Consider the following 25,020-nt stretch of genomic DNA (forward strand, 5'->3'; position numbering starts at 1 on the left):
TGGCACTGAAAAGGATGGTTTATATCCTAAACAAGTAGTACAGACATGATTTCAACAGCTTTTCTTAGTGCAATATCTTTTCAGGAACTGAACCAGTTACAATTACAGCCGTTATCACCAGAGCTCTGAAAAAGCACCTACATGTAGAGAAGAACTGCTACCTTTTTTTTCCACACAAAAGGCACACCAGCATATGGAAGCACACCAGATTTTTCTCTCTAATTCATTAGAAAACTTACAATTCAGTGACTTCTTGCCCTCGTAGAGGTTTCTCATAGTCATGTAACTTTGACTTTTTATACAAGATATTGAAAGAATTTGTAGCTTCATTACCTGTGTTATAAACGGGAACCCAGTGGTAGAACTCATTCTGGTAGGGAACTGTATCAAATTCACTGCACTGCATCTGACGGAAGGTTGGCAAGTCTTTGTGGCAGGGGCTGATGTTACACATGCGATAGCGTTTCCTTTCTCCAGTGCAGTAGTCTCCTCCAAACTGTGGTCTAGAAAAGGAACATTGAGATTGGGACATGAGACCCATGGGTAAAAAAAGTAGATTTAAACCAAAAACGTATTTCAAGTCCCAGTAGCATGACAAGATGACTCTGAATCCTTGAAACGGCAGACAGGGTAGAGATACTGTTCACATCAGATGCTTGAGTACTCAAACGTGTAGTATGAAGCATAGAAATCTAGACAACGCCTGTACCCCCCCGAAAAAAGTGCTTGGCACTACCTGGTTGACCTCAACAAATTAACCTATCAAATGGACTGCTTTAAATCCCGTACTTCACAGTGCATTCGACAGTTCTCTCAGAAAAGAAAAATTACTCCTGCCATTAGTGATTTGTGCAAATGAGATGTGGGGTTTTCATGAACTCAGATATGCAGTAGGGAATTCTGCCTTTCATGCTCTGTACCTGACAACTCATGTGTCTGAAGCCCAAACAAAGCTGATGACTAGAACAACATGAAAGGTGAGTGCTCAGGATCAGATTGCTACAAACTGTTCCCACCTGGTGTTTGAGGACATTTTATTCATTGCAGTATTAATAAAGCAATATTTACAGTATTTCTCCAAAGCCTGAATGTTAAGTTTGTTTTTTTATTAATTTTGTGTTGAAATAAGCTTTGTGGACGCTAAGAAATAAAGAACAAGACAACTACTGTAAAAGATGAGCCAGCTGAATTTCTCACAGGTGTGCCTAACTGGGAAGACAGGCGTCAGTATCTGTGACATGTGTTGATGTGGCACCTGCTGATAAGAGTCTCATACGAGACAATTTCCAGTGTCCTAAGAACCTCAAAAATCTTAAACAAAAGTAGGGAAAGATAGTGCACTCAGCTTACTCTGGATTATCACAGGGCCTCTCTGCACTTTGAACTCCTGCCCCACATGTCCTTGTGCAATGGGACCAGGAGGACCAAACGCCCCACTCGCCATGGATTGCTTCAGGAGTCTTCCCTACTGTAATGCATTCTCCAGAGAAGCACCACTGAGAAGAGAAGAAAAAGCACAAAGAGCTTCAGATCATTATCACAGGGAGATGTTTCTGTGAATTGTTATTTCAGCTTATGATGGTTGAACACTTTAGCAGAAATGTAAATGGAGATGGCACAGGATGACCCTTCTTCACACTCAGCAATGGCACAGCTACTCATGGCTCCTCTCTGCACTTTGGCAGGCAGCACAGCTTGCAAACAGCATGGCTCAGTCACCTTGTTTTCTCCACACCGAGTGCCATCCGCAGCTGCATCCAGTTTGGAGCGGCAGGAGCCTTTCACGGAGCACCAGAGTGTCTGGCAAAGGTTCTGAAAAAAAAAAAAAAAAAGAAAACTGCAGCAGTCTGAGCTAGGGCTGAACTCCTATGGCCAAAATTTTCAAAAGCCTCCCACAGTTTTGTATAGCCACTGAAAAAGCCTTGTACGGGTAGTATTTCCAGAGGGATCAGGGTTTTTCACAAGATAGGAACCACCAAGGGTCCACCTTTAGGTTCTTGTCATTACTGTGCAAAAAGTGGCTATTTGAAAAATAAAAAATGGTAATTACTATCAAGTGAATTCCCTGTACTATGTGACTTCAAATATTCTCTTAATTGGCTGCTCAACTCCTAGATAAACACAAGAAAAATGGCTTAACAAACTTTGGTCACAACTGTTTGCAGATAAGGTGAACAGAAAATTGAACGATTTTCATTTGAACAGTACCAACCAATACAATCATCAATTTGGCACTGCTGTCTGCCTGAAAACACAGTGAAATCAAACAAGGTTACTGAAGTCAGGCAAGCAAATAAAAAAACATCATGTCTCCAACAATATTAATGGAGGTCCCAAAACTAGATGAGGAAAAAATGATCAGGCCTCTTAAAACATCAGCTTGGCAGATGGCAAGAAAATGATCTGAAAAAAGAAGCAGTCAGCTAGTTGGCAGAGAAAAAAGCATAGTGGGCTGGGAAGAGTAAAGGCTCTGGTTAGTAGTGAATGTTTGCATATTAAGCAACTCAGAAACCAGTGCCAGTTTAATGCAGTAGGTTTCCAACAAAACAGCATTCTAGTTGCTGCTCCATGTGCAGTGGATCAACTCCACAGAAAAGACAGAAACTCCTGAAAGGCAACAAAGCAAGCAGGACAAGAAACATTCCAGCTACCTGTTACCAAATCCACTTCACTCATTCAGAACTACTCTCTAGAAAGGGAGGACGGAGCTGGAGGGCCATTTCTACCTCTTCAGTTCACATGCACAACAGCTTTTCTTTGTTTGCACACAGGAGCCCTGCATGCTTGGAAACTCCTGACTGATCAGGTCTTTGTGTGAAACACCACTTCCAAGGTGGAGAAAGCAGGGCTCTCAGAGGGACTCTGCACACTGCCAATGGGAACAGCAGAAGCAAAAGCCCAGGTCTGGACTCAGGCTGTTTGGAGTCCAGCTCTGGAAAAGGGAACAGAGTTGGCAGCATCACCCTGTGAAGAAGGGACGGCTCCAAATGTCATCGGAGAAAGGAGCTGATAAGAAGGATCCTACTAGCAGCTCCCACTGGGATTCTGAGAGCGAGCCACATGCCAGATTTGGAAGCCAACATATAAACTGCACACTTCCAAAAATGCAGCCCCAGTGAGCTAGCAGCAATATCCATCCAAGTGGGAAATGCAGAGTTCGGCTGCTCATTTCTGACCTGCTTTTGTTTAAAATGGCTAAGCTTGGGCACAAGCTTTGACAGAGTTCCCTTTTATTTACCTTCTCCATTGTGTGTTTACCTTGGTTTGTCAACAAGAGCACCAGAAAAAAGCTGATGGCATGGAACATCTCAAAGCACTCCAAAGCTCCAGCTGGAATACAGTATCTGGGCTGCTGCATCTTCGTTCACTGTTTTTGGGCAATGTACACAAGACAAACTTTGTTTTGCAGCTCTCTCTTTATAGTTCAAGGGTAGCATTCCTTAAAAAGGCCTTGTGAAGCCATCATTGCCAGGTTCTTAAGGCAGACCTACCCAAGTGTTCTGGCTGATGAATTTTCTCTCCTTATGAAAGTCATCCTTTATTTTAACTCTTCTACATAGAATATATTTTGTGGTTTTAATGTATAAAGAGTACTCTTGCACCATGCCTGAGATACCAGAGAAACTGGCACAGAAAATGAACAGAGCTTTTCATTGGAAGTTATTACTTTTCTTAATAGGTGCACCTATAGATTTCAAAGTCAAGAATTCACAGAATTCTTTAGCTTTGCAAGGATTTTTCCATATTGATCTCCATGTCCCAGAACTGTTTTCCATTTCTAAGAATACTGAAAAAACAGCAGTATGAGACGATGCACTATGTACTGCATAGTACTGTATGCCTTTGGAGGTAACATGTAGAAATTCTTGACTCTGGCATGGACTCACTGCAAAGCAAATGTGTTTTCTTTTCATCAGCAGTATGATGTACACTTTCCACCCAAACGATGAGAATAGGGTCTGTGCCTTGAAGAAAGTTGAATCCAAAAAAACTCACTTTCACTGAAGCTAGTGGATGTTTTGGAGAAAAAGGCAATGAGTGTTCTGATCTCCTACAGGCTGTTCTATAGGAAGTGATGGGTCTAGCTATGACTTGGAAAATTCCTCCATCTAATAAATATTTTGCATTTCTGTTCCTTATTAGAGGGATAATATTTATATACTTCACAGGACACCTTGCTGCCTAAGTGCTTCATGGAAACCACTATCTGAATTATAAATATCAGTTTTTGCTAAGTGTAATCACTGAACCCCAGAGCTAAATGCAGACTGTTCTCTCAAATGGGTCTGTGGATCAAATTCAGTCAGACATTAAAATGTACAAAACAAAAGCAGCTTGTCAGTGAGCAAGGTTAAGTAAAGAGACGAAAGGCAAAAAGGAGTCAGACCTCTTAGGCAAAATGACAAAAAGACTAATGATTCAACATCCCAGGTGAATCTCTACTGTTCACAATTCCATCTCCTGCCAGTGCAACTACCAGCAAAATACAGGCCTTTCAGTAAAATGCAAAACAGGATGAAACTAATAATTTTATGGCATATGCCTAGCTGTAAAATTGGTTAATCAGGAGATGCAAATGTAAAGGCCTGTTAGGTTCAACTCAAGGCAAGACAGACTGAGCCAATACTGCAAAATTCCATCCTAATTTTCTATCACTACCAATAGACAAATTATAGTAACTAAGGAAACTATAACAGCAGGTAATGAAAGCAATCTTTCAATACCTTCTTCAGACTCAGCAGTTGCAGTTCAACACTAGTAATCATGTTATCTATTAAGGCTGAAAAGATTAATCAGAAATAATTTCTCTAAGAGAAGGGTAGATGGAAGATACACATTATCTGAATAGAATAAACAGTCAACATCAGCAGTGCCCAGTCCACAGTTGTGTTCACACCAACACTGCCAATTGCCAAAACACATCTGTGTTTGACAGGGCCAGTAGGGTGGGTATTTACTGGCTGTCTCCAGTATTTACGGAACATTGCTGCTCAAAACACAGGAAAGATTAGTGATCACTTAGCTAGGCTAGCACTTGGAAACACTGTTTCTGAGCTGTTCTAGGTATAAAAATGCTGTACAGACCCAAAGAGGTTTTACTGGTATTCTAGATACCAGTAAAACACCATACCACTGTACTTTAACTAACACAACCTGTTACTCTGCAGGGCTCCAAGATCTTGTGAGGGTTGCTGTGACTACACTGCTGCTCTCTTGCATCTCCTCACAATACTGTTTTGTTATGTTGTGAGACAGACCCTAGGGTCCTCTATGAATTATACACTTCTGCATAAATATCTAATGTCCCATACAAAAATACTGGTTTTTCAAAGTAAGCATTTTCCATATGGACTGAAATATTCTTTTGTATGTTAGATCGTAAAGAGTGCGAAAAAACAGGATGTATGGGAAGAGAACACAACCCTAACTTCTGCAGAAAACACTTCCTGGAACTGAAAATTTGTTCCCAGAATGATTTGGTCAATTCAAAGCCACAAGGTTAAAGAGTATTTTAAAATTGGGTTTAAGTTTCATTAATAATTTACCCAAGAATTAGTATTACAAGTTTAAAACCAAAGTGACTCCACTGCTGAAGGACAGGCACCTAACCAAAGACATGGTTAAGATCCAGCGAAGATCTTGTGAAATACATGGCAAACAGCAAAACTCACTTCCAGAATATGCAGAACTAAGTGTGTTAGGCAATGCCTGCACTGCCCATCTAGCCTATGAGACTCTAAAACACGCTGCATTCGTAAATGAGGCGCACTGAATACACTTCCATGCTGCTTAAGAATTTTGAATTCTTAGTAGGAGAATGAAGGAAAACATTTAGCACTTACATCCACATCTTCACAAAACGTAGCATTGAAACCATACTGAAGCTGGCATTGGTGGTGCACATCATAAATCACTCCAGGAGCAATGACTGGGGACTTTAGAACTTCTTTTTGCGGGATGTCATCCAGACAGAATCCCCACCCACGACTAAAAGACAGAAATTCTGTATTAAACACCCTACCACCACAGGTTTTTGATGATTCTATACAGATTTTTAGTACCTATTTCTTAGAAGTAATTTTGATTATGGCCCATGTAAATAACACTTCCAGATTCCAGCCAAGTTATGCTGAAATGCTGCAAATAAATTAGTTACTCTGTCTAGCAAGAGATGGCTTTAAAATGGCAAAATACAGCTTGCAAAAGTGGAAATATCATGAGCTCAGTTAGATTTTCAGAGTGGCTTCAGAGAACCCCAGAGTCTCTGGTTAAAGCTATAGCACACTGCTGCTCTTAAAAAGAATGGAACAGATTTGAACAACTGACTGACGCCAAACACATGGCACTGTGGCCACAGACAAAGTCTGTGGAGTTCTGCCAGTGCCCTTGATGGAAAGGCTTCTTTCTTCCTGGTAACTGCAAAAAGCTGCAGATTGCACCAAACCCAAGCCAATATGACAAGGTTTGAGTTCCCTTCCAGATTACAAGACTATACAGAGCTTCTCCTAAATAAGTAAACAACAGAACAGTGGCACGTCCCACATGGAAAGGAACTCAAGCACACTAAAACCCCCTACAATTATCAGTACAGTAATACAAGACGTACTTTAAACTCCAGCACAGCTGTGCTCAATTTAGGGAAATGCCACAACCTGATCACTCACTCTAGGAACCGTGTGATGTACTCCTTGCTGCACTGTGACCAGGTGAGTGGAGTAGGATCATACTGCAACTGTCGGGACATAATGTACGGGCGCTTTCCAGTAGGCTCACAGTCGTTCTCCTTTCCATCATGCTGGATTCCAAAACTGGAGATAAAAAACAACATCTAATAATTCCAGCAGATCAGCTGTACAACAACACCCACCTACAGCTTCTCTGTGCTTAAAAAGACACTTGCATTGTTTCCTCCCCTGCAGAGCTGTAGTTATCTGTCTGGTAAAAGAAAATGCACACATAGAACATACAACCGAAAATCTATGAAAAATCTACACCCCAACAGGCTTTCAAACATGTCTGTTATGCACAGCACTATTGCCCTGCACAAAATAAAGAACAGACTGTCACAGACTATACTTGTGCACTTCTAAGGGAGTCCGAACACTGGTGCACAGTTGGGGCAGAAGTCACAGTTTAAACCTAAAATTTGTTATGCCTGTTACAGCTAAGACTGCTTCCTAACTCTTGAATCCAAACTTGCACCACTTAAACTAAGATGAGGCTTTGTTACATTCTGTCTTAGCCTTTCTCATAATTATGTCTCTACTGCTTTTTTATCTTTAAAACTTTTGATAGACTGCACCAGAGATACTCTTCACAAAATTATTGAATGTTCAGTGAAACTGCCTCCAACCTCTATTCCTTCATCCTATTTAATTCTCTCAATCTACGCAAACAGGTCTCCATAGCAGGTTCTCTCCAGCATCTCTGACTTGCTAAGAAATTTTTTAAATCAACAGCTTGCAGCAGTCACAAACACAAAAGTTTGGATGGGATTCAACTGAGTAAACACACATGCCTCTTCATCACCGCAGTGTGAGGATTATCTGAAATACTAACATACAAAGATATTGATATATGAAGACGTTGACATCTACATTGTTAACATCTGGAGGTGTGTAAGTCCTTAGAGCAGTGAGAGCTTACTCAGGTCATGATTCAGTCATGAATCAGAGAAAGTGTGTTCAAAATACTTAAGACTATGTTTCTCAAAAATATAATCATATCATGACTCAAAAGTTCCAAAAGTGGAGCTAATTTCAGTCACAATACATTCCAGTCATTAGTCAGAGGCATAAATGCAAGGATCTCCTCTTTCTGACAAATAAACAGGGTCTGTTGAATCCTAAGGCTGCAAACATCTAGAGAGACAGTTTGGGGAAGTACTGACTTCTGGCATTCATCTAAGGCATGGGAGCATGTCTGTCTTCCTATTTTTTGTCCATGTGTTCTTACAGACTTGCCTATACCTGAACTTCTCTACATGTGTACACTAACCTGGCTTGAAGTTAACAGGGTGAAAACAAACCCTACAGTATTCAACATTCCTTAGGGAGACAGTCCTTAAGGAAAGGCCCTGCAGCACTTCTGCAAGGGCAAGTACAGCAGTACTGAGCCTCAAAGCATCCAAAGGACACAGAAACACCAGTCAGCCAAGCTAGACAAGGAGAAGGTCACACATGGATCAATTATGGAGAAGTCTCTTCAGATCATTATTATGAATGAAAACAGCTCCCTGCCAGCAACAGGCTATGTGCACCAAATTACTTAAACCCACAGCACCCAGATCCAATTGTCGTGATTTCAGCATTATTTATTTATACTATTTCCTTTCTGGCAATGGAGAGTTGAATAAAGAGTGGCCAATTAATGGGCGACAGGGTCATTGCCATCATCATCATCATCATCATCATTATATCCTATCAGGAAATAGAGACTCCATTTTGACTGGTGGCTGGGCACACACTGAAATTAAGGTGATTGTAGATAAAGCAATGTGACGTAGCCAAGCAACACAGTCCGGTTGAAAAGTGCAGGCATTACAGTCAAACCAGGGTATCCATGAGATAACATTCTGCCCTGAGGAAGACAGCTCTGTCAAAACAGTCTCAAAAATCAATTTTTTTTCAAGTGAGTTAATAAACAACTAACCAACTAAGACACCTCCAAAAATATAAAATCCTGAGAAATTTACCTCAAACAAAAATACCCAATAATAATAATAATTTTAAAAAATTAACCATGTCTAAAACTGAATATCCAGGAACTTTATTTATCTGGACCTAAGTGTATCCACAATAGCATTATTATACAGAAAATACTACTCATAAAGAAATGCCCTAAAAAGACTTCACTTGTTCATCCAAAAAAAAAAATTTTTGTAAGATTAATATATGTTTTTCTATATGAGTTTTACTATATGAGTTAAAAATATTTTTTAGCTAATCTGCACTACTGAAATGCATAGACAAAACAAGACAGGTTTGTTTTCTGTAAATATTTTGGTTCAACTTGGAGATTATCTAAAGTAATTGCATAGAAATCTAGCATGTATTTAGAAAAATTAGCATGATTGAGTGATACTTCTTTGTAGCTTAATTATTTCATCCTGATGTACTGAATAGTTGTACATGTAAGACACAGGTCAAAGGCTTAAGAATTTATTTTTTATTTCTTTGTTTGAAATAAGTTTTAATAATAGAGACATTCACTCACTTTTTGTTTTGTTTCTGTCTCACAATATGAGTATTAACATGCAAATAACAAATTCAATTCAGACAGGTTCCCTCTTCCCTGTCGACTGTACCTGTGTCCAAGTTCATGAGCAATAGTGAAGGCCAAGGGAAGGCCAGAGTCCTCATTGATGTTGCAGCTCCTGTGAGGTTGACACATGCCTGACAGGTGGGACAAGCCTAAGGTTTCACAGGGACGGTTCATGCCAGCACAAATGTCCTTTCTGGAATCATAAAAGAGATGTGTCATTTAAAGACTTTAAAACTAACTGCGGAGTGTCACTGACACTGGGTAGCAACCTTCCATCCTATTATGTGGTCATCTGCATTTTAAGTAAATCGTAGTGGTAAGTTTTCTACAAACATGTATGGAACAACCTGCACTTGTTCTACTACTATCAGCATACTGCTATAATTTATAGCCATATTTACGTGGCTGTAGTGCCTAGATACATACACTTACTGTCAACTCCCTCTAAAATTTAGAGCCTCCATGTCTGAAAGCATTTTATGGTTTCCTAAAGACACCACAGCTCAGCTTCATTCAAGCGAACTGTCTGAGTGCTTTATATTTGGAGAGTGAAATCTCACATCATTCTGAGACTTTATTTCACATTCTTATTTTTAAGATTTTTGACCGAGAAGAGGTTGAGAAGGTGGAGAATAGTCAAAGGGTGAACTTGATGATCTTGAAAGTCTTTTCCAACCTAATGATTCTGTGACTTTTTTTACTGAGCCATTTGAGGGGTGGTTTAGATCTGGGATTTTTTGCCTGAAAGACTTTAGCTGAGGACTGGGTTTCTTAGACCACAGACCAATCTTTTCTGCCACCTGTGTGCAGACTGAATCAATTTTTACAGACCTGCAGAAGTCCCATTTCATGCCATGACATGAACTTCCTGCATAACCTCAGAAAACCTCACTTCCCAGTTTTTTGTTCCTCCCTTGCTTGGACATTAAAAAATATTTTGCGTCTCCTTAAATATGGAGATGTTTAAAAATCATATGCTTTAAAGCTTTAAAAGGAATTCACATTTTGTACAATACTCTTCCTTTCTGAGCTGCATCTGCACATTTCTTCAGGAGCTGCTTATCTACATGCTACCTTGTTTTGGTATATTGTCTCAAAGAAGAACAGAGCAGTCACTGAGCAGAAAGTGAGATAGGATCAAGTGGGGAAGATGAGCTGAGCTGTGGAAATCGCTCACCTCTTGGGACCCACAAATATTTATTTTGTAACTAAGATACATCTCTAACCCCTATGCACACGTGGTGTCATAAATATTTCAACCACGTTTCTGAGCCCTGTGCAGGATGAACTAAGTGATGGCATAGGCCCATAAAGAAGTGTCATCACCGAAGAAATGCAACGGAGCAACAGTCAGTCACTGCTGTCATACCTGGTAAGAAGGACAGCCACATCATGGTGTGTGGGGTTGACATCACTCTTGGGATTGACACTCTTTTGCCACTTGCAGAAGCTGGCTAATGTCTTATCAGCATGGTGCACTATCTTCAAGCCTTGCTAATGGGAAATGAAGGAATATATTACTGCAAAGACCATACTGCATTGCAGTAACACTTCAGTGAAGTCAGCTGTGAAGATGGGTAATCTGAATGTAATTGATTATGTTTTTCCCTAAATTCAACGACACCTAATTATCTAACATTGAATATTAAGCTAAAATGCTGACATTTTTGGAATTTGGAGCAGCTAAAGGAAAAATTACAAAATGCAGAACTCTACATACATTTTGATAAATGAGCCTCGTAAGATCCAATACTGAACTGAAACTTTCAAACATTTTATATTCTCTTGAAATCAAATTTTCCTCTGAAGAGTAGGTGAAGATTTCTTGTTGTGGGACATCGTGACCAAATTTGTCACTTAATGTTATGTGAACACTGTCATATTCAGATAACAATTAGACTTCTAACAGAGTGGCTATTTCACAATATTTTTCAATTCCAAAGAGAAACAATGCAGTCATAAATGTTTCTTTCTCAAATTATTATTATACAGTTTACATGCAAACTACTGAAAATCTTAGATAAAAAGTATACAAAATAAGTTCACCCAAAATTGAATTTTCTAATTTCTGGTCTTGGACACTCACTTTATCTTGTCTCAGTTTCCTTCATTTTTAGCAAGCATCAAAGTACAGGATTAATTGTTATCAGAAAGTAATTTCTGGGGAACCTAAAAACAAAGTTTGAAAGGTATTTAACACTGTTACTTTCAAAACTGCGATTCCTCAACTGAACAGGAATCCGTGTTTTTATCTAAACAGCCACAGAATTTAGCAAACACAGTTGATTGGAGGTCATCATAGATCTAGATCCTAACTCTCCTGTTTAGGTCCAGGCTCAAGTTTTTGTCCCACTTATGCTGAGAGCTGTAAGGACAGACTCTATCCCAATAAATATTTCTGAAGACATAACCTTAAGGTTTGGTTAACTGCCTTCAACAGAACTGGGAGCATCTGGTTTGTGGTTATAAATTTTAAGCCACTGAGAAAATCCCTTTAAGGTGTTCCTCTGGTCAGAGCTAGCCATATCATGCACAGCATTTAAAAAATGACCATAAAATCATGATAATCAACATGTGTTTAAGCACATAGTAACATATTATTTGTGAAACTGAGACACTGGAAACTATCAATACACAGCTAGTTACAGCAATTAACATTTACTTAGTCTTCATTTTTCTTTGTTTCAGAAGAAATTTAAAAAGAGAAATATGTGTTTGAACTGCACATTAAGAGATTTACCTCTTCAGAAACCCTCAAAGAGCACAGCACTACAGTTCACACAATACATTTCAGGCAATGCTAGGTAATTAGATCCTGAATGTTGATGTGCAGTTTCTGTTTCTCATCTAATCTTCTTTGGTATCCCATGTTCTTCTGACACTGGGGAGATTCCATTTCCCCATTCTTAACCTGCCTGTTTTAATTACATTTTCCTACACAATTTTATGCAGAAATACTTGAAGTCACCAGCTAAAATACTTTGCTATCCATGGCAGCACTTATTCTAAAACCAGACATGTTGAAGGTTAATAACAGAGTCAATTTAAAACATTATTTTAAGCAAGTATGATTACAGCTCAGTGCATTGAATCCAGAACTTTTGTAAGTGATATTTTGAGGTAAATAAAAACCTTACCTCCACCTCCTCAAAGAGGATGAGCCGGACCAGCACAATGTGAATTGCATTGCCAATGCTTGGATCGTGGAACAACCCTGTGACCTGTGCCAGAGCCAGGAGATACGAGATTAACTGATTCCTCTATAGCAGAACACAACTTCAGAGAGAAAATACATTTACTTCCAGCATAACGTTGATCTGGGGGTTGGTTTGCTTTTTAAATTCTCAAATCATTAAAAGTTTACTGAAATGCAATAAATACTGCAACTATTACAAAGGCTAACTCTGCCAAATGAATGATGATAAAGCATTTGGCAAAAGTTACTAAGCTAAAGAGAAAAAGCCTGAACAAGATTATATTATGTCAATTTCCCTTTCAAAAATTTCTGAGTTCATAAAAACACTAGCAGAAAGGAATACAACATCTACAGTCATACAACACTGATGGAGTGGTCCACTCAAGGTGCTAATAAACCAGCATATCAAATCGTCCTGTCTTAAATGAATAGGATTCTGTCACTAAAAAGCAAACTTTAGTCAGTAGTAGGTAAAGTGAAATTAGTGGAAAGACGGCTGCTCTTGTGTTTCCAGAGTACAGGAGAGGATGATAGCAACAAAATCAAAGTCAACTACTCAATTCAAAAAAGACTCCACATTAAAAGAACAAGAACTGAACTCTGCAAAAATGTGACCCAATTGTAAACATCATCACAATGTTGAATTAGGCAGGAGGAAAAGGAATCAGAGCAGAAGATAATCACAACCTATCTATGCATATCTATATATGTGACCTACACCATCTATCACAGGAAATATGAATGAACAAAATGGATTTGCTTTGGGTCAAAACTGTTATGGAGAAGACCACTAAAGGAGAAAATACCAAAATGAAGTAGAAATTGTGTTTACAAAGGTCTGATTTGGGTATGGATCTTTTTCAAGGTACTCTACTGGAAACTGAAACATTTTAAGTAACCCGAATGTCTAAGGTCAGACTGCAGAGAAAATGTTGAGTCTTGTTTGTTCCTGAACCTGATAATGACTGGGTTTTATTCCAAGTGTTCTTCCTTGTGTGGACAAAACCTCACGTGCTTGAACAACCTTTGTACCTGTTTACTCAGGCCCATTGCCTCAACAGCAATGGGCACAGCTTAGGACACAGCTGGGAACATACTGTATAAACTTACAGGACACATCAGTCACCATGGCTAGAATTACACTCTGATTACCTCCACATATATTGCACATTTCCATGATAACCAAACAGAACACATCCCCACTATACTCTCAAGCTCAGTATCTACTACGGTACACATAATATTGATAAGAGGTATTAGTAACTAGAAGAACAGCTGATAAGAGGTATTAGTAACTAGAAGAACAGCTATATTAGAAGACATATCTATAGGCAGATGCTTTAGCTTTTCCCAGAACAACTTATATTTTAAAACTTCCCACATAGGAAAGCATTTGGAGTTCAACTTTTTATTCCAATGTGAACTTTGTACTACAAGAAGGATATTTATCTGGAAAAACAGTTGTGTTGGCTTCAAATGGGACAGTTAACATGCTTCATAATAGCATATATATTGCTGTTTGGATTTGTGATCACAACAGTTACAAGCTGATATTTTTGCTTTTGCAAAGTTACTACAATTTCCAGCATGCTCCTGTGTGCCTTTCTCATCCACAAATATATGAAAGGATTCTTAAAACCTGTAGAATTTCCCTCTGCCATAACCAAAAATCCGAAACCACTTAGCAACAGGTTCCAAGGGAGACAGAGAATTTCAGTGGAAAGAAAGCTAGTGCTAGCATTTATAGCTATGAGAGTTCTCTCGCATAAATCCAGAGAAAAATTGTGCCTATACAAAATACCAGGTAAAAAAAACTTAAAAACACAGCTTTTCAATTCATTTATATTAATGATACTACATTTTTCTCTAAGCAATGCTGCAGACCTATTAGAAGATCAGCAGCATAATCAAATTCAGATTTGCTTCATTCATCTCTCTAAAATCCCCCAAATATTGTACTTACCATATTCATTATAGTGAGGATATATGACTCCACATTGTCACTTCCATGATATTCAACCATTTTACTGTCTGCAACCACAAGCGTCTCCACCCATCGCTCCTTGCTGACAGAGCGCCGAGAAACCCTTCTGCTAACAGTTGCATGATTTTGTTCCCATCTCTCCCTCTGATGCTGCTGCTGTTTGAAAAAGCTGTGGGTGTCTGGAAGAGTAAAAAGCAATGCTGTCTTGAACATATTTTCAAGCTTGCACTGTGTGGCTGTAACACTTACAGGATGGTATTAGCTGGAAGTGACTCTTCTGGCTGCCACCCACCTTACCCACTCCAGGGCAACTCCAAAGTGACACCAGACTGCTGAGGCCCCTGTCCAGTGAAGTTCTGAATTTCCTGAGATGGATTAAACATGCATCAAAAACTCACCCCACTCAAGCACAAGGGATTACATCATGAGACAGAGCCAAGATAATAAAACCTGCATTTGGGAAGCCCCTTTCAAGGAGTTTCTCTCCACTGGTTTGGCTCCAACCTCTCTAATTTAGACACCAGTTGATAGGTTAAGGTAAGGGATAGGCTTTCCTCACAGGCAGCTCATTTTCTCATCAGGATGGTACTTTAAGTCCAGTGCTGTGGCACTCCAAGAATGCCTTGTTCTGTGCATGGAGAATATCCTTGACAAGTGGGGACACTTGACCAGCAGGTGTCATCTAAATATCAGCAGGGCAGTCACGGGATCCTCTCCTGCTGCCATCCTGCCTGATGACAGGACAGACACTCATAGCTTCCACTGTAGTTTTGGGTTCTGTGCATCTAGTGCTTTTCAGGAAGAAGTCTTTGCCCTGTAGGGTTGCTAGCAACCTTGCACTGTATTCAGTGGGGCTAATGTCTCTGCACTCACTCTAGCTTTGAATGCCAGATGCCCACAATACCAGGGAAATACCAGCAACTTAAATAACACAGGGCCTGAAAAGCAAATGAGATGCCAGTTTGACAGCAACTGCTGGCATTTTCTTCAACCCATAACCCTGAGAAATGCTTCTACAGTGATGGGAGTCCTACAAAAATCAGGAGCACTTGTTTCTGTTACATGTATTGCAGTACTCCCTTGTCATCTTGCTCATGAAAGAGGATGTCCTAATTCCAGGTGGGGCACATCTGCAGGAAAGAAAGACAGCTCAAAGTGCTTACAGCCTTTCCAGCCTCACCTCCATGACTGTGTGGCAGGGGACAGTTATCCAGCATTACCTCCATATTCAGCAGTACCCAGTGCTGAGGAGCAATTACTCAGACACTCTGCCCTTGAAGAAAGGATGACTTGGCAGCTGGGTCCCAGGTGTAGCCAGTTCACACCAGCTACACCTTTGTCATGAAAGAGCTGTTTGCCCTTTAGACTCAAGTGCAGACAGAATAATCACCACATCTTGTGTACCTAACAAAATGTGGCACCACTGGATGTGTGTATCTCTTGGTGTAAAAGATGGTAAGTATCTTGGTGTTTATATATTCAGGCTTTCAGAAATGCATTCTCTGAGGTCAGCCTGAAAGATGCCTCAATCTGATAACACATAATGTGTACAACTGAAATTTGCCACATTAATAAACAAAATAACACCGACCACATTTAGAACTGAGCCACCGTGCACAAGTGTGCTGTACACAACAGCAAAGAGCTATCACTGCTATAACCTGCACCCTAACCCCACTAACCCACATTGCAGCACCACTCCAGCTGTCTCCCTCAATCTTTGTTCAGTTACAGCAATCGTCTCCTCAATGAGGGGCTATTTATGAGCTGGTATTCATTAACCTCCCTTGTACATTTGCACAGCTTTCAGCATTCTTATTTCTATGAAGCACAGTTCTCATTATCAACATTTTTAAGGGTTTTGTGCTGAGAAAAACCTTTCCCACAGCCACCTGAACAAAAAACTCAGACTGCTAGTAAAGTGCTTTGTTTATGGACAAATAAAACCTGAGGCCAGCTGTCAGGTTTTCTGTTTACAGCTAGCAAAAAGTATTACTGACTGTCTGGGCAGCTGATAGCACTGGAGGCAAAAATGTTTGAAGTCACAGAGACTGCAGTGGTGAACAACCCTTAGGGCAAAGTTTGGAGTCCTGGTTAAGCATGAGGCTCTGTAATGTATGAAAATCTGGGAAGAGGTGAAAAAGAAATGCCAGATAGCCAGAGGATTCTGCAGAAAAAACTCTCCTCAGTGATGGAAAAACTCCTGTGCAGGGTACATCACCTGGACAGGTGACATCTAAGGACTGGATCCCCACTGCATGAAGTCTCCTGGCAGCTTTTTTAGTTAGACAAAGCAGAGAAGGATAACCTCTTGGAGCCACACAAAAATACAGGCAGCTACAAAGTATAGCTCTACTTCTGCTTTTATGTCTCTCCAAATTTTGACTGTCTCTTTTAACCATCTAACTGTGAAGTTAAACAACCTTACTTTGCTTTTACCTTCAACGAGTGAAGTGTTACAAGTGATTTTAGATTTACTGAGAAATCACAGGCACCCTGTTGTCCAGGCATGGAAGTCTTGACTGGGAGCCCACTAGTTCAGGACTATCCAAGAAGTGAGGAAGTCATGAAGCAATTATCTGAACTAGGTGATCAGGACTGAGACTAGGAACAGTGCTGCCTGAGGAAAGGCTCTCTTCCGTCATAACTGCTAAGCACAGCTCATTCCACAAGAAACAGAACAGAGAAAGGCAGTACTCCTACTCTGAGGGTTTCTATGAATTTCTGAAGAAGTATAACACAGATAGGAATAATGATGGAGTCCGTAGGAATGGAAAAGGAATGTAGTGCTGAATGTGTAGCCAGAACAGTCTAAGACTAAACAAAAACAAGGTTCGTAAGAGACTCAGGTAACAAACAGCATGAAATTCAAGTAACAATACTCAGACATTTCTAGCTGTTGTGGGAGATAATTTTGTAGATGTGAAGCTTTCATTACAAAAACTGATTCAGCCCAACAAGTCACATACCATGTCCCAACATGGGTACTTGATATCCAGACATTTGACTGCACAACCAGAAGAAATGGTGTAGATGACAACATTTCATCAGCTTCTAGATAGAAATGGCTGATAAACTTCAGCAAAATGGTTGTGTTTTAAGATCAAATTCCAAATTGTTTTTAGTGAAAATAAAACATCCCTTGAAACTATCCTAAAAATCCTACTTGACTGACAACAACATAAAACCCCCTTAATTTTCAGCTACTAGGAAAGATTTTAAGTTATCTGTAAGATTCAACCATATAAGAAAAAAACAGTATTGCACAAACTTCTTCAGAACAGTTTAAAGCGGCGTGGTGTCAGGACACAAATCCCTCTGGGCCCAGGGGTGTTCAGAAACGTGAGGGCTGAATTAAAACATTCAGAGAAATTAAAATACATAAATCCACACAGGCATGAGGTAGAAATGTAACTTTCATTTTAAGTAAGTAGAAAATATTTTAAGTGCCTTAAGCAAATGAGAGACTGAAATAGTTAGTAAGAAAAAGCCCTAAAGCCTAGTTTAAAGTTCAGTAGCTTCACCTTTTACAAAGTTAACTAAACTCTAGACATAATGTAAACAATGTAGCTTTGGTAGATAGGACAGATAGAGTTACATAGGTAGAAGTTGTGTAAAAAATTACAACTACTTTCCCCCATCAATCTTAGGTTAGGATAGGTCCAACAAGACTCTGGAAAATTTGTGTTTGTACCTGATTGGCTAAAAATGGAACAAAATGCACCGCTTTGAGAATGCAAACACTCACAGAACACAGATTATGGGTGCTGCTGCTGCTAAGACGCTGCCACTTCTGCTTGGTACTTGCGGACTTTATGCTAGAAGGCTTTCTGCATACTGGCACAAACTGTAACAAATTTGCCTTCATGAGGCTGATTTTAGCCATGCAATAAAGGACTTCTACAACTACCCAGCTTCTACAGTCTTCAATAAAGACACGCCAAAAACTTGACACATAGTTTCTGTATATGAAAGAAATACACTTTCTAACAAATCAATTTAATTTTTCATAAGGTGACAACATTCTTTGCCAGTCCTTTGTAAGAAAGAGCATTCTAATCTTTAACTATCAATAAGCTCACTTATAAAAAAACCCCACGTAAGTTCTCCTTCAATTTGAACAATTCAGCCATTCAAAATGAGCTTGATTGTTAAGCAGTTAATTTCTGCTTACCTTCCACCACTCCAAACTCCCTTAAAGAGCAAACATGACTCACCTCACTTAAAGGCATTATCTGAGATTTCCACAAAAAAGGCTTTTTCCAACTTTTGTTACCTGCTGGTGTTGCGCAAGGAAGAGTGCAGCATACAGTGCAACACAAGGGGACCTCAAGGTGCTAACTACACATAGCCAGCTTTCAGCATCTTTGGAGGTACACAGGGCTTTGCAGAAGCAACGTGAAAATGTCTGGAAGTCCCCAGAAGGGAAGAATGACTGAGTTGTAGAGAACTCTACAACTGAAGACTGTCACACAAAATATAGTAGCACTGATTTGTGTCTTTGCTTTCTACTCTCAGCTCCCTTCTCTTTGCACAAGAGCTCTATCATTTTTGCCACTTTATACTGTTCACAGCCAAAATGCTACAACCTCAGACCAGAGGCGTGAATGATGGTAGACAAATAACTGCCACGCTGTTCATAACTTGCTACATTAGGACTCTTCCAAAAACCTTCATTTTGTTCTAAGACATGCCTTTAGTTAAAGTATTAACAAAATTAAACAGTTTAGGGGTGAGTTTTACAAGAGGTCAATAAACTGTTTTGAAACACATTCACTGTAAAAGTGATACTCTCACTCATAAGAAAGTAGGCAACTTTCATGGCTGGTCTACTGCAAGAACTCAGTAATCGTTTGCAAATCAAATGCAGTAAGCAATCCTCTTCCCCTGTTCTAAGTACCCTCCTGAAATAAACAAAGTAGTTTTATACACATAGGATCTGCTTATAAACAGACAAAACTAAGTCTGGATGATGACAAAGTGAGAATAAGGACTCACATGGTATAATGGGAAAAGTTTTGTAAAAAAAGAAAGCAAGTGTGTGAATCTAAAACTGAACAGATAACTAAACCAGCTCTTTTTTTAAGCATTCATAAAAGAGGCCAAGCTAAGTCACACAAATGCTGAGTGAGAGGTAGTGTTCACACAGGAAACTATTACAACTACTTAATCAGGTACAAGCCCATGCTGACAACGTCCAAGTCCCAGGAAAAACAAGCACAGAGAAAGAAAGCTTACAACTCGGCAAGATTTGTTTGATATTCCTGCTGTCAAAAACATGGCATATCCAACAGTGAAATCACACCACTCTGAAGCAGAATGAAGCTAAAATAGGACCTGCCTTGACTGATGCACTTAATCAGATACTGCTGCTGAGTGTCTGCTGCTCATTACCACTCAGGCTGTAAAGATGGACTGATAGATGTGCTGGGCATCAGGAGGCACATAGAGAACAATGTCATGCGAGTCATATGCCTGAAGTTGCCAATGTTTTGCATCAATGACTGTCCTTCTGCCTGAATATTCTTATTTTTTTACCCAGGAATAAAACCCAAGTCAATAAGGGACAATAAAAAATTATAGCTGTGCCAGATGTTTTCCTAGGAGTACATTACTCCATGTAATTTGAACTTTTCATGCTCGTTCACTTGTCAACTTTATTGTCTGGTGCCTCTTATTTTGGTGAAAACATTATTGAAATGGATTAGAAGAATAAGGTGACATTTCCATAAATCAGTCTAGCTCTTGGTAAAATGGCATCTGAATACAATTTAAATTGCAGCACAATTTACTAAAATTTAAAGAAAAAAAAAGTATCCTCTATTACAGAATACATTCACTGTGACAGAAATCTGCAGATTTTTACAAATTCCAAATTCCCAATGAATTATTTCTATGTAATAATGTCTCTCACCAAATAATTTAAGAACTGCTAACCTAAAAGTAATGAAGAAATGCACTTTTGGGATACCATTATGATGAAAATGATAATTACAACATATGGGCTTTATTAATAATCTCTTTTCATGTCTCTCTGAAAATTCAATCACACAAAATTTATGCAAAAAACCTTAGAGTGATATCTTGAAGTAGTTGTCTGCATTGTCAGGGTTGATCTGATTCTCAGTTTGGTCTTCCAAACAGTAACCAGAAGCTCTCGAATCAGACTCCACGAATCTCCGTTCCATATTTTTGTTCCAAAAAATTTATGTTCCATAAATTTAAATCATATAATAATCAAAAAAAGAAAACTGGTTACATGCTGGCAATCAGAGGTCACCCAGGAGCTGCAGTCAGGACCAAGAACAAGGCTAAAAGGCTAAAATGTCTTACTTATTACAATGAAGTCATTGAAGTGCTGGAGAGTGTCCAGAGAAGGGCAATGGGCTGGGGAAGGCTCTGGAGTGCAAGCCAGATGAGGATCAGCTGAGAGAGCTGGGGGTGTTCATCCTGGAGAAAAGGCAGCTCAGGGGGACCTAATCACTCTTTAAACTCCCTGACAGGAGGGTGTAGCCAGGTGCGGGATGGTCTCTTCTCCCAGGTAACTAAGGACAGGATGAGAGGAAATGGCCTCAAGCTGAACCACCACAGGTTCAGGTTGGGTGTTAGGGATAAGTTCTCCAAAAGGCATGTCAAGCACTGGAAGATGCTGCCCAGGGCAGCGGCGGAGTCAGAATTCCCAGAGGTATTTGAAAGATGTGTAGATGTGGCACTTAGGGACATGGTTTACTGGTGGACTTGGCAGTGTTGCGATAACAGCTGGACTCAATGATCTTGGAGGTCTCTTCGAACCTAAACAACTCTATTCCCTTAGCTTGAATGCTGCAGTAAGTTTGTGCTGGCACTAAAGAACTTAGCAGTGAAAGAAAGTGCTGAAATGTTCAAAGGGTATATGTTTTATGGGGCTTCATGGACAGGAAGAGTCCTGTCCATGTTATGCACCAGCAGGATTAAGAAATTGGCAACACAGGTCTCTGGGGTGCCTATTAGTTCTTTCAAGTCACTTAAGTGATTTTCACAAAGGCACTCATTGTAGGCTGTCCTAATCCCAAGCTCCAAGAGTTGACAAGACTGTAAGAATGGTGGACAGAGCACCAATGCAAGGAAAGGTGCCAGAAAAAAACCAACCAATTATGCTGGAAGAAGCAAAGGACAGGAAAGGACTGCTAAGGATTGTAATTCCAGGGATCTGAGCACTGCGAATGCTTCACATGGAATACTTGCTCTTTGCAGACAGCTCAGACGAGAGAATGTGGTTTTCAAGCTGTGAAGATTGCAACCAGCCTCTAAAGGGACTAGAGGCAGTTCAAAGGGGCCTTCACCTCCTGGCTTTATTAAGTTTGTGCATGCAGCCAGAGTCTGGGTGCTGTGCCAGAGGGACTGGGGAGAGCCATTTCTCTTGCACAAAAGCAACTTGGGCATCTTACAGTATTCATGCTCACATAGGGAAGTTCACAAGACCAACTGAATCTAAGCCTGGTAAACAGTAGCAGTCATCTCCCCATGAAAGAAAAACTGAGGAAAACCACATTTGATTAATGGATTCTAAGCAAACTCGTGTATTTCCTTGTGAAAATATTTTACTTTAGAAGTTGGTATCTCCACTTTTATCAGACACCAAAGTCCATATGGTACAGATACCTATCAAATCCTAGTATGAAGAGCCATTTTGTTCTGTTTTCAACAGAACCAGAAGCTGAAGAATAGCAACAGAGGCAGGTGTGACAGCACCTCCATTCTCTCCTCTGGACTGTAATGTGCTTTCTTCCACAATGGTCCATCTTCAGCCAGGGTTTCCTGTGATTTGACCAGGGATAAACCATTGCAGGTTTGAAGGGGAACACTTGGGTTCCCCCATGCAGAAAAACAAGTGGCTTCTGCTCCCTCTTGCTTTCTTGTTTAGCTCACAGAATCATAGACGAGCTCTCTGCAAACACCTCAATATGTCCCTGCACCTCCCTGGAGAGGACAGCCTTCTGCTCCATACACCCAAGGGGCCTATATTGGCTTTTCAGCCTTGCAACAACTGAGGAAGGTCTTCCTCCACATAGATACCCTTTACAAAATGCTCCCTGTTATATCCTCATCATGCCAAAACCAGTATGTTTTAAGGGCTTAAGGAGTACAGGTGCCTGTCTCAAATACTGTCAAGGCCACAGATGGAACTTGCCATAAGATAAACCACCACTTTGAGAACTTGAGTTAAACACAGAAGAGAGGAATTTGCAGCAGGACGGCAATATTCCAGGCCTGGCAGCAGGATCTGGTTAGCGCATCCTGGTTAACACGTGGACAGAAATTCCTCTCGAGGCAAATAGTGCAAAAGGAAGCACCTGCTCATCCATGTATCACCCCAAGTTACGGGAACACCATTTGTGACCATCCCGTGGCTCCCTGGAACTTGGGCTGTATGAACGTGGTACTTCAGGACACCAAGTGAAGAAGGACCAATGGGATGGTACTTGATCCAAAGGTGATGACTATCTTCTGCTTGATCTCACCCTCCTCCATCCTCCTCCTTCTCTTTCTCTCTATTTCTCTACCTCACATTCATTGTTAAATAAAATCCATATTGTTAACTTCAGCATATGGTCTTGTTTGCACCTTAATTCGGGCAGAGGCATGTCTCACAAATCAGATCTTAACATACGCCCAGCACTGTTTTGCTTGCTTATGCTCCCCCATGCAGAATCACAAATTTAAGCAGGTTTAAGGGCTTCCCCTAGGTCCCCAAGGCCCAACCTGTGCACCACAGGAATTCCTCACTGGCTCATCATTTCACTTCAAGTTAATAAAGAAGAATCAGCCACTTGTATCTCTCTGTGCTTGAAAACGATCAGTACAGAGCCAGCTGGGACCAGCTGCTCCTGCCTCCTCTCCAGGAGGGATAGGAAGGAAGTCAGAGGCAAACACACACACAGAGCACAGCACAGCTGCGAGACGCTACCACTCCTGTGATTACCCAGGCTGCTGAGTGGTCCCAGAAGAGGATGCAGCCCCCCTGCGTGCTAAGACTCTGCTCCAGCTCATAGTTTCACCCTCACAAAAGCTGAATCTCAGCAGTTTGCTTAGAAACTATGTGTGAAAGGCACAGCTGATGAACTAAAGCTATTTCACATCATTCCACTACTAAACTGCTCCTTGTCCTGATTTTAGAGCATTCTTCTGCACCTCCTTCCCTAACTGCACCTCTTCCTTTCTAAAACACCAAACAACTCCTCTCACTGAATATTTGGCAAGGTTCCAGCTCAGCTGTGACCCCCAGGAGTCCAGCGATCTGAACCCCTCACACCATTTTCAGGCCAACTCTACTTCAGATGTCAGCACTCTCTGACCTGACGCCTCCACTGTGCACAGACTCCTTCTGGATCAAAGACAGCTCGGAAAGTGCTGTTCAGCTCATCCACCAGGAATCTCCAAACAGCTCTAAGAGTCAAAACCAGCAAGCAGACAGTAGTGCCTGTCAGACCTGCTGTGGCAGTGTGAATGTTCATGGCAGAGGCACAGCCCAGCCATTCCTCTCAGCAGTCAGGATTTGGCCACTCTAAGCACGAGACTGAGACAATTTAATGTATGCACAAAGAGTGCTGTGTGCTACGTGGCAGCCATGCCAAAGAATACTGGAGCATTTCACTGATTAGCACAAAAACGATCGATCTCACTGTATGGGAATAGTGGCGAACGTGAATATCCACAGTGTTTCACAATGAGAACAAATGCCAGCTCAGCACTTAACTTACATATAAAAAATTACTGGTGAATCAGAATATATATTGTAGAGAATACCGCAGGCATCTTTTGAATAAAATTCCTCAGGCAAAGTTATTAAAGATGATCTCTTTATGTTAACCATATAAACTGCCTGATTTTGCAGCTATTCTTTATTTTACAACGTCAGGTTTCTGCTACACATTCTGGCAGTGGATTAATATTTTCTGGGTATTTCATCATTCAGTTACTCAATGCTCACATTTATATGAAATAATAATTTCTAGTTCAGCCTTCAAAAAGCACTGCTTTGACTGTGACATATTTCAAACAATCTCTTTCCAGATGTCAACAGAGAGAGGTTACTGAACATGCATATGCCAAGGAATTGGGGAGCCTAGTTGAAACTATCGCCACTCTTATCCCCTTAGTTTTCAGGACTGCCACCACAAAAGCATTGGGCAGATTTCAAGAAGAGAGATTTATCTACTGTACCTCCCTCAGATGTGAAAATAAGTCAAGAATCCAGATTAAAACACATGGATTTGAGAGAGATCTCCAGTTGTAGCATGGTAATCCAGTTATGAAGCCCTAAATAGAAATAGACCATTTCAAGTCTAAACATGAAACAGATAAAATTAATTTTTTCTTTAAGAAATGGTTCCAGATAGAAGTGTGTCTTTGTGCCTGCAGAATTGACTGGTTAAGAAATAACCTGACCTCAGTTCCTAAATATTTCAATAAAAATGTATGAGGATGCATTTTCTTATATAAATTAACAAAGCATCCAGTAAAATATACATGGGTTTATTTCAGTGAGCAATGGCAATGAGAATTTCCTGGGCTTACAATCAACAGTTTAAAAATT

General features: G+C 40.2%; 1 protein-coding gene across 1 annotated transcript in view; it reads right to left on the reverse strand.

Annotated features, from left to right (window-relative positions):
- The window catches only part of ADAMTS12 (ADAM metallopeptidase with thrombospondin type 1 motif 12), a 151,111-nt gene that overhangs the window by 59,473 nt on the left and 66,618 nt on the right, over nucleotides 1-25,020 (reverse strand). The window contains exons 4-12 of the mRNA XM_066181043.1: nucleotides 14,424-14,623; nucleotides 12,402-12,485; nucleotides 10,634-10,758; nucleotides 9,308-9,457; nucleotides 6,666-6,809; nucleotides 5,844-5,988; nucleotides 1,720-1,812; nucleotides 1,351-1,496; nucleotides 334-503 (exon numbers count right to left, since the gene is read on the reverse strand). Coding sequence (XP_066037140.1) covers nucleotides 334-503; nucleotides 1,351-1,496; nucleotides 1,720-1,812; nucleotides 5,844-5,988; nucleotides 6,666-6,809; nucleotides 9,308-9,457; nucleotides 10,634-10,758; nucleotides 12,402-12,485; nucleotides 14,424-14,623 — 1,257 coding nt within the window. The remainder of the gene's footprint in view (nucleotides 1-333; nucleotides 504-1,350; nucleotides 1,497-1,719; nucleotides 1,813-5,843; nucleotides 5,989-6,665; nucleotides 6,810-9,307; nucleotides 9,458-10,633; nucleotides 10,759-12,401; nucleotides 12,486-14,423; nucleotides 14,624-25,020) is intronic.

The sequence above is a fragment of the Chamaea fasciata genome, unplaced genomic scaffold (genome assembly GCF_029207755.1).
Source record: "Chamaea fasciata isolate MVZ Bird 193981 ecotype frontalis unplaced genomic scaffold, bChaFas1.0.hap1 SCAF_4, whole genome shotgun sequence".
Lineage (NCBI taxonomy): Eukaryota > Metazoa > Chordata > Aves > Passeriformes > Sylviidae > Chamaea > Chamaea fasciata.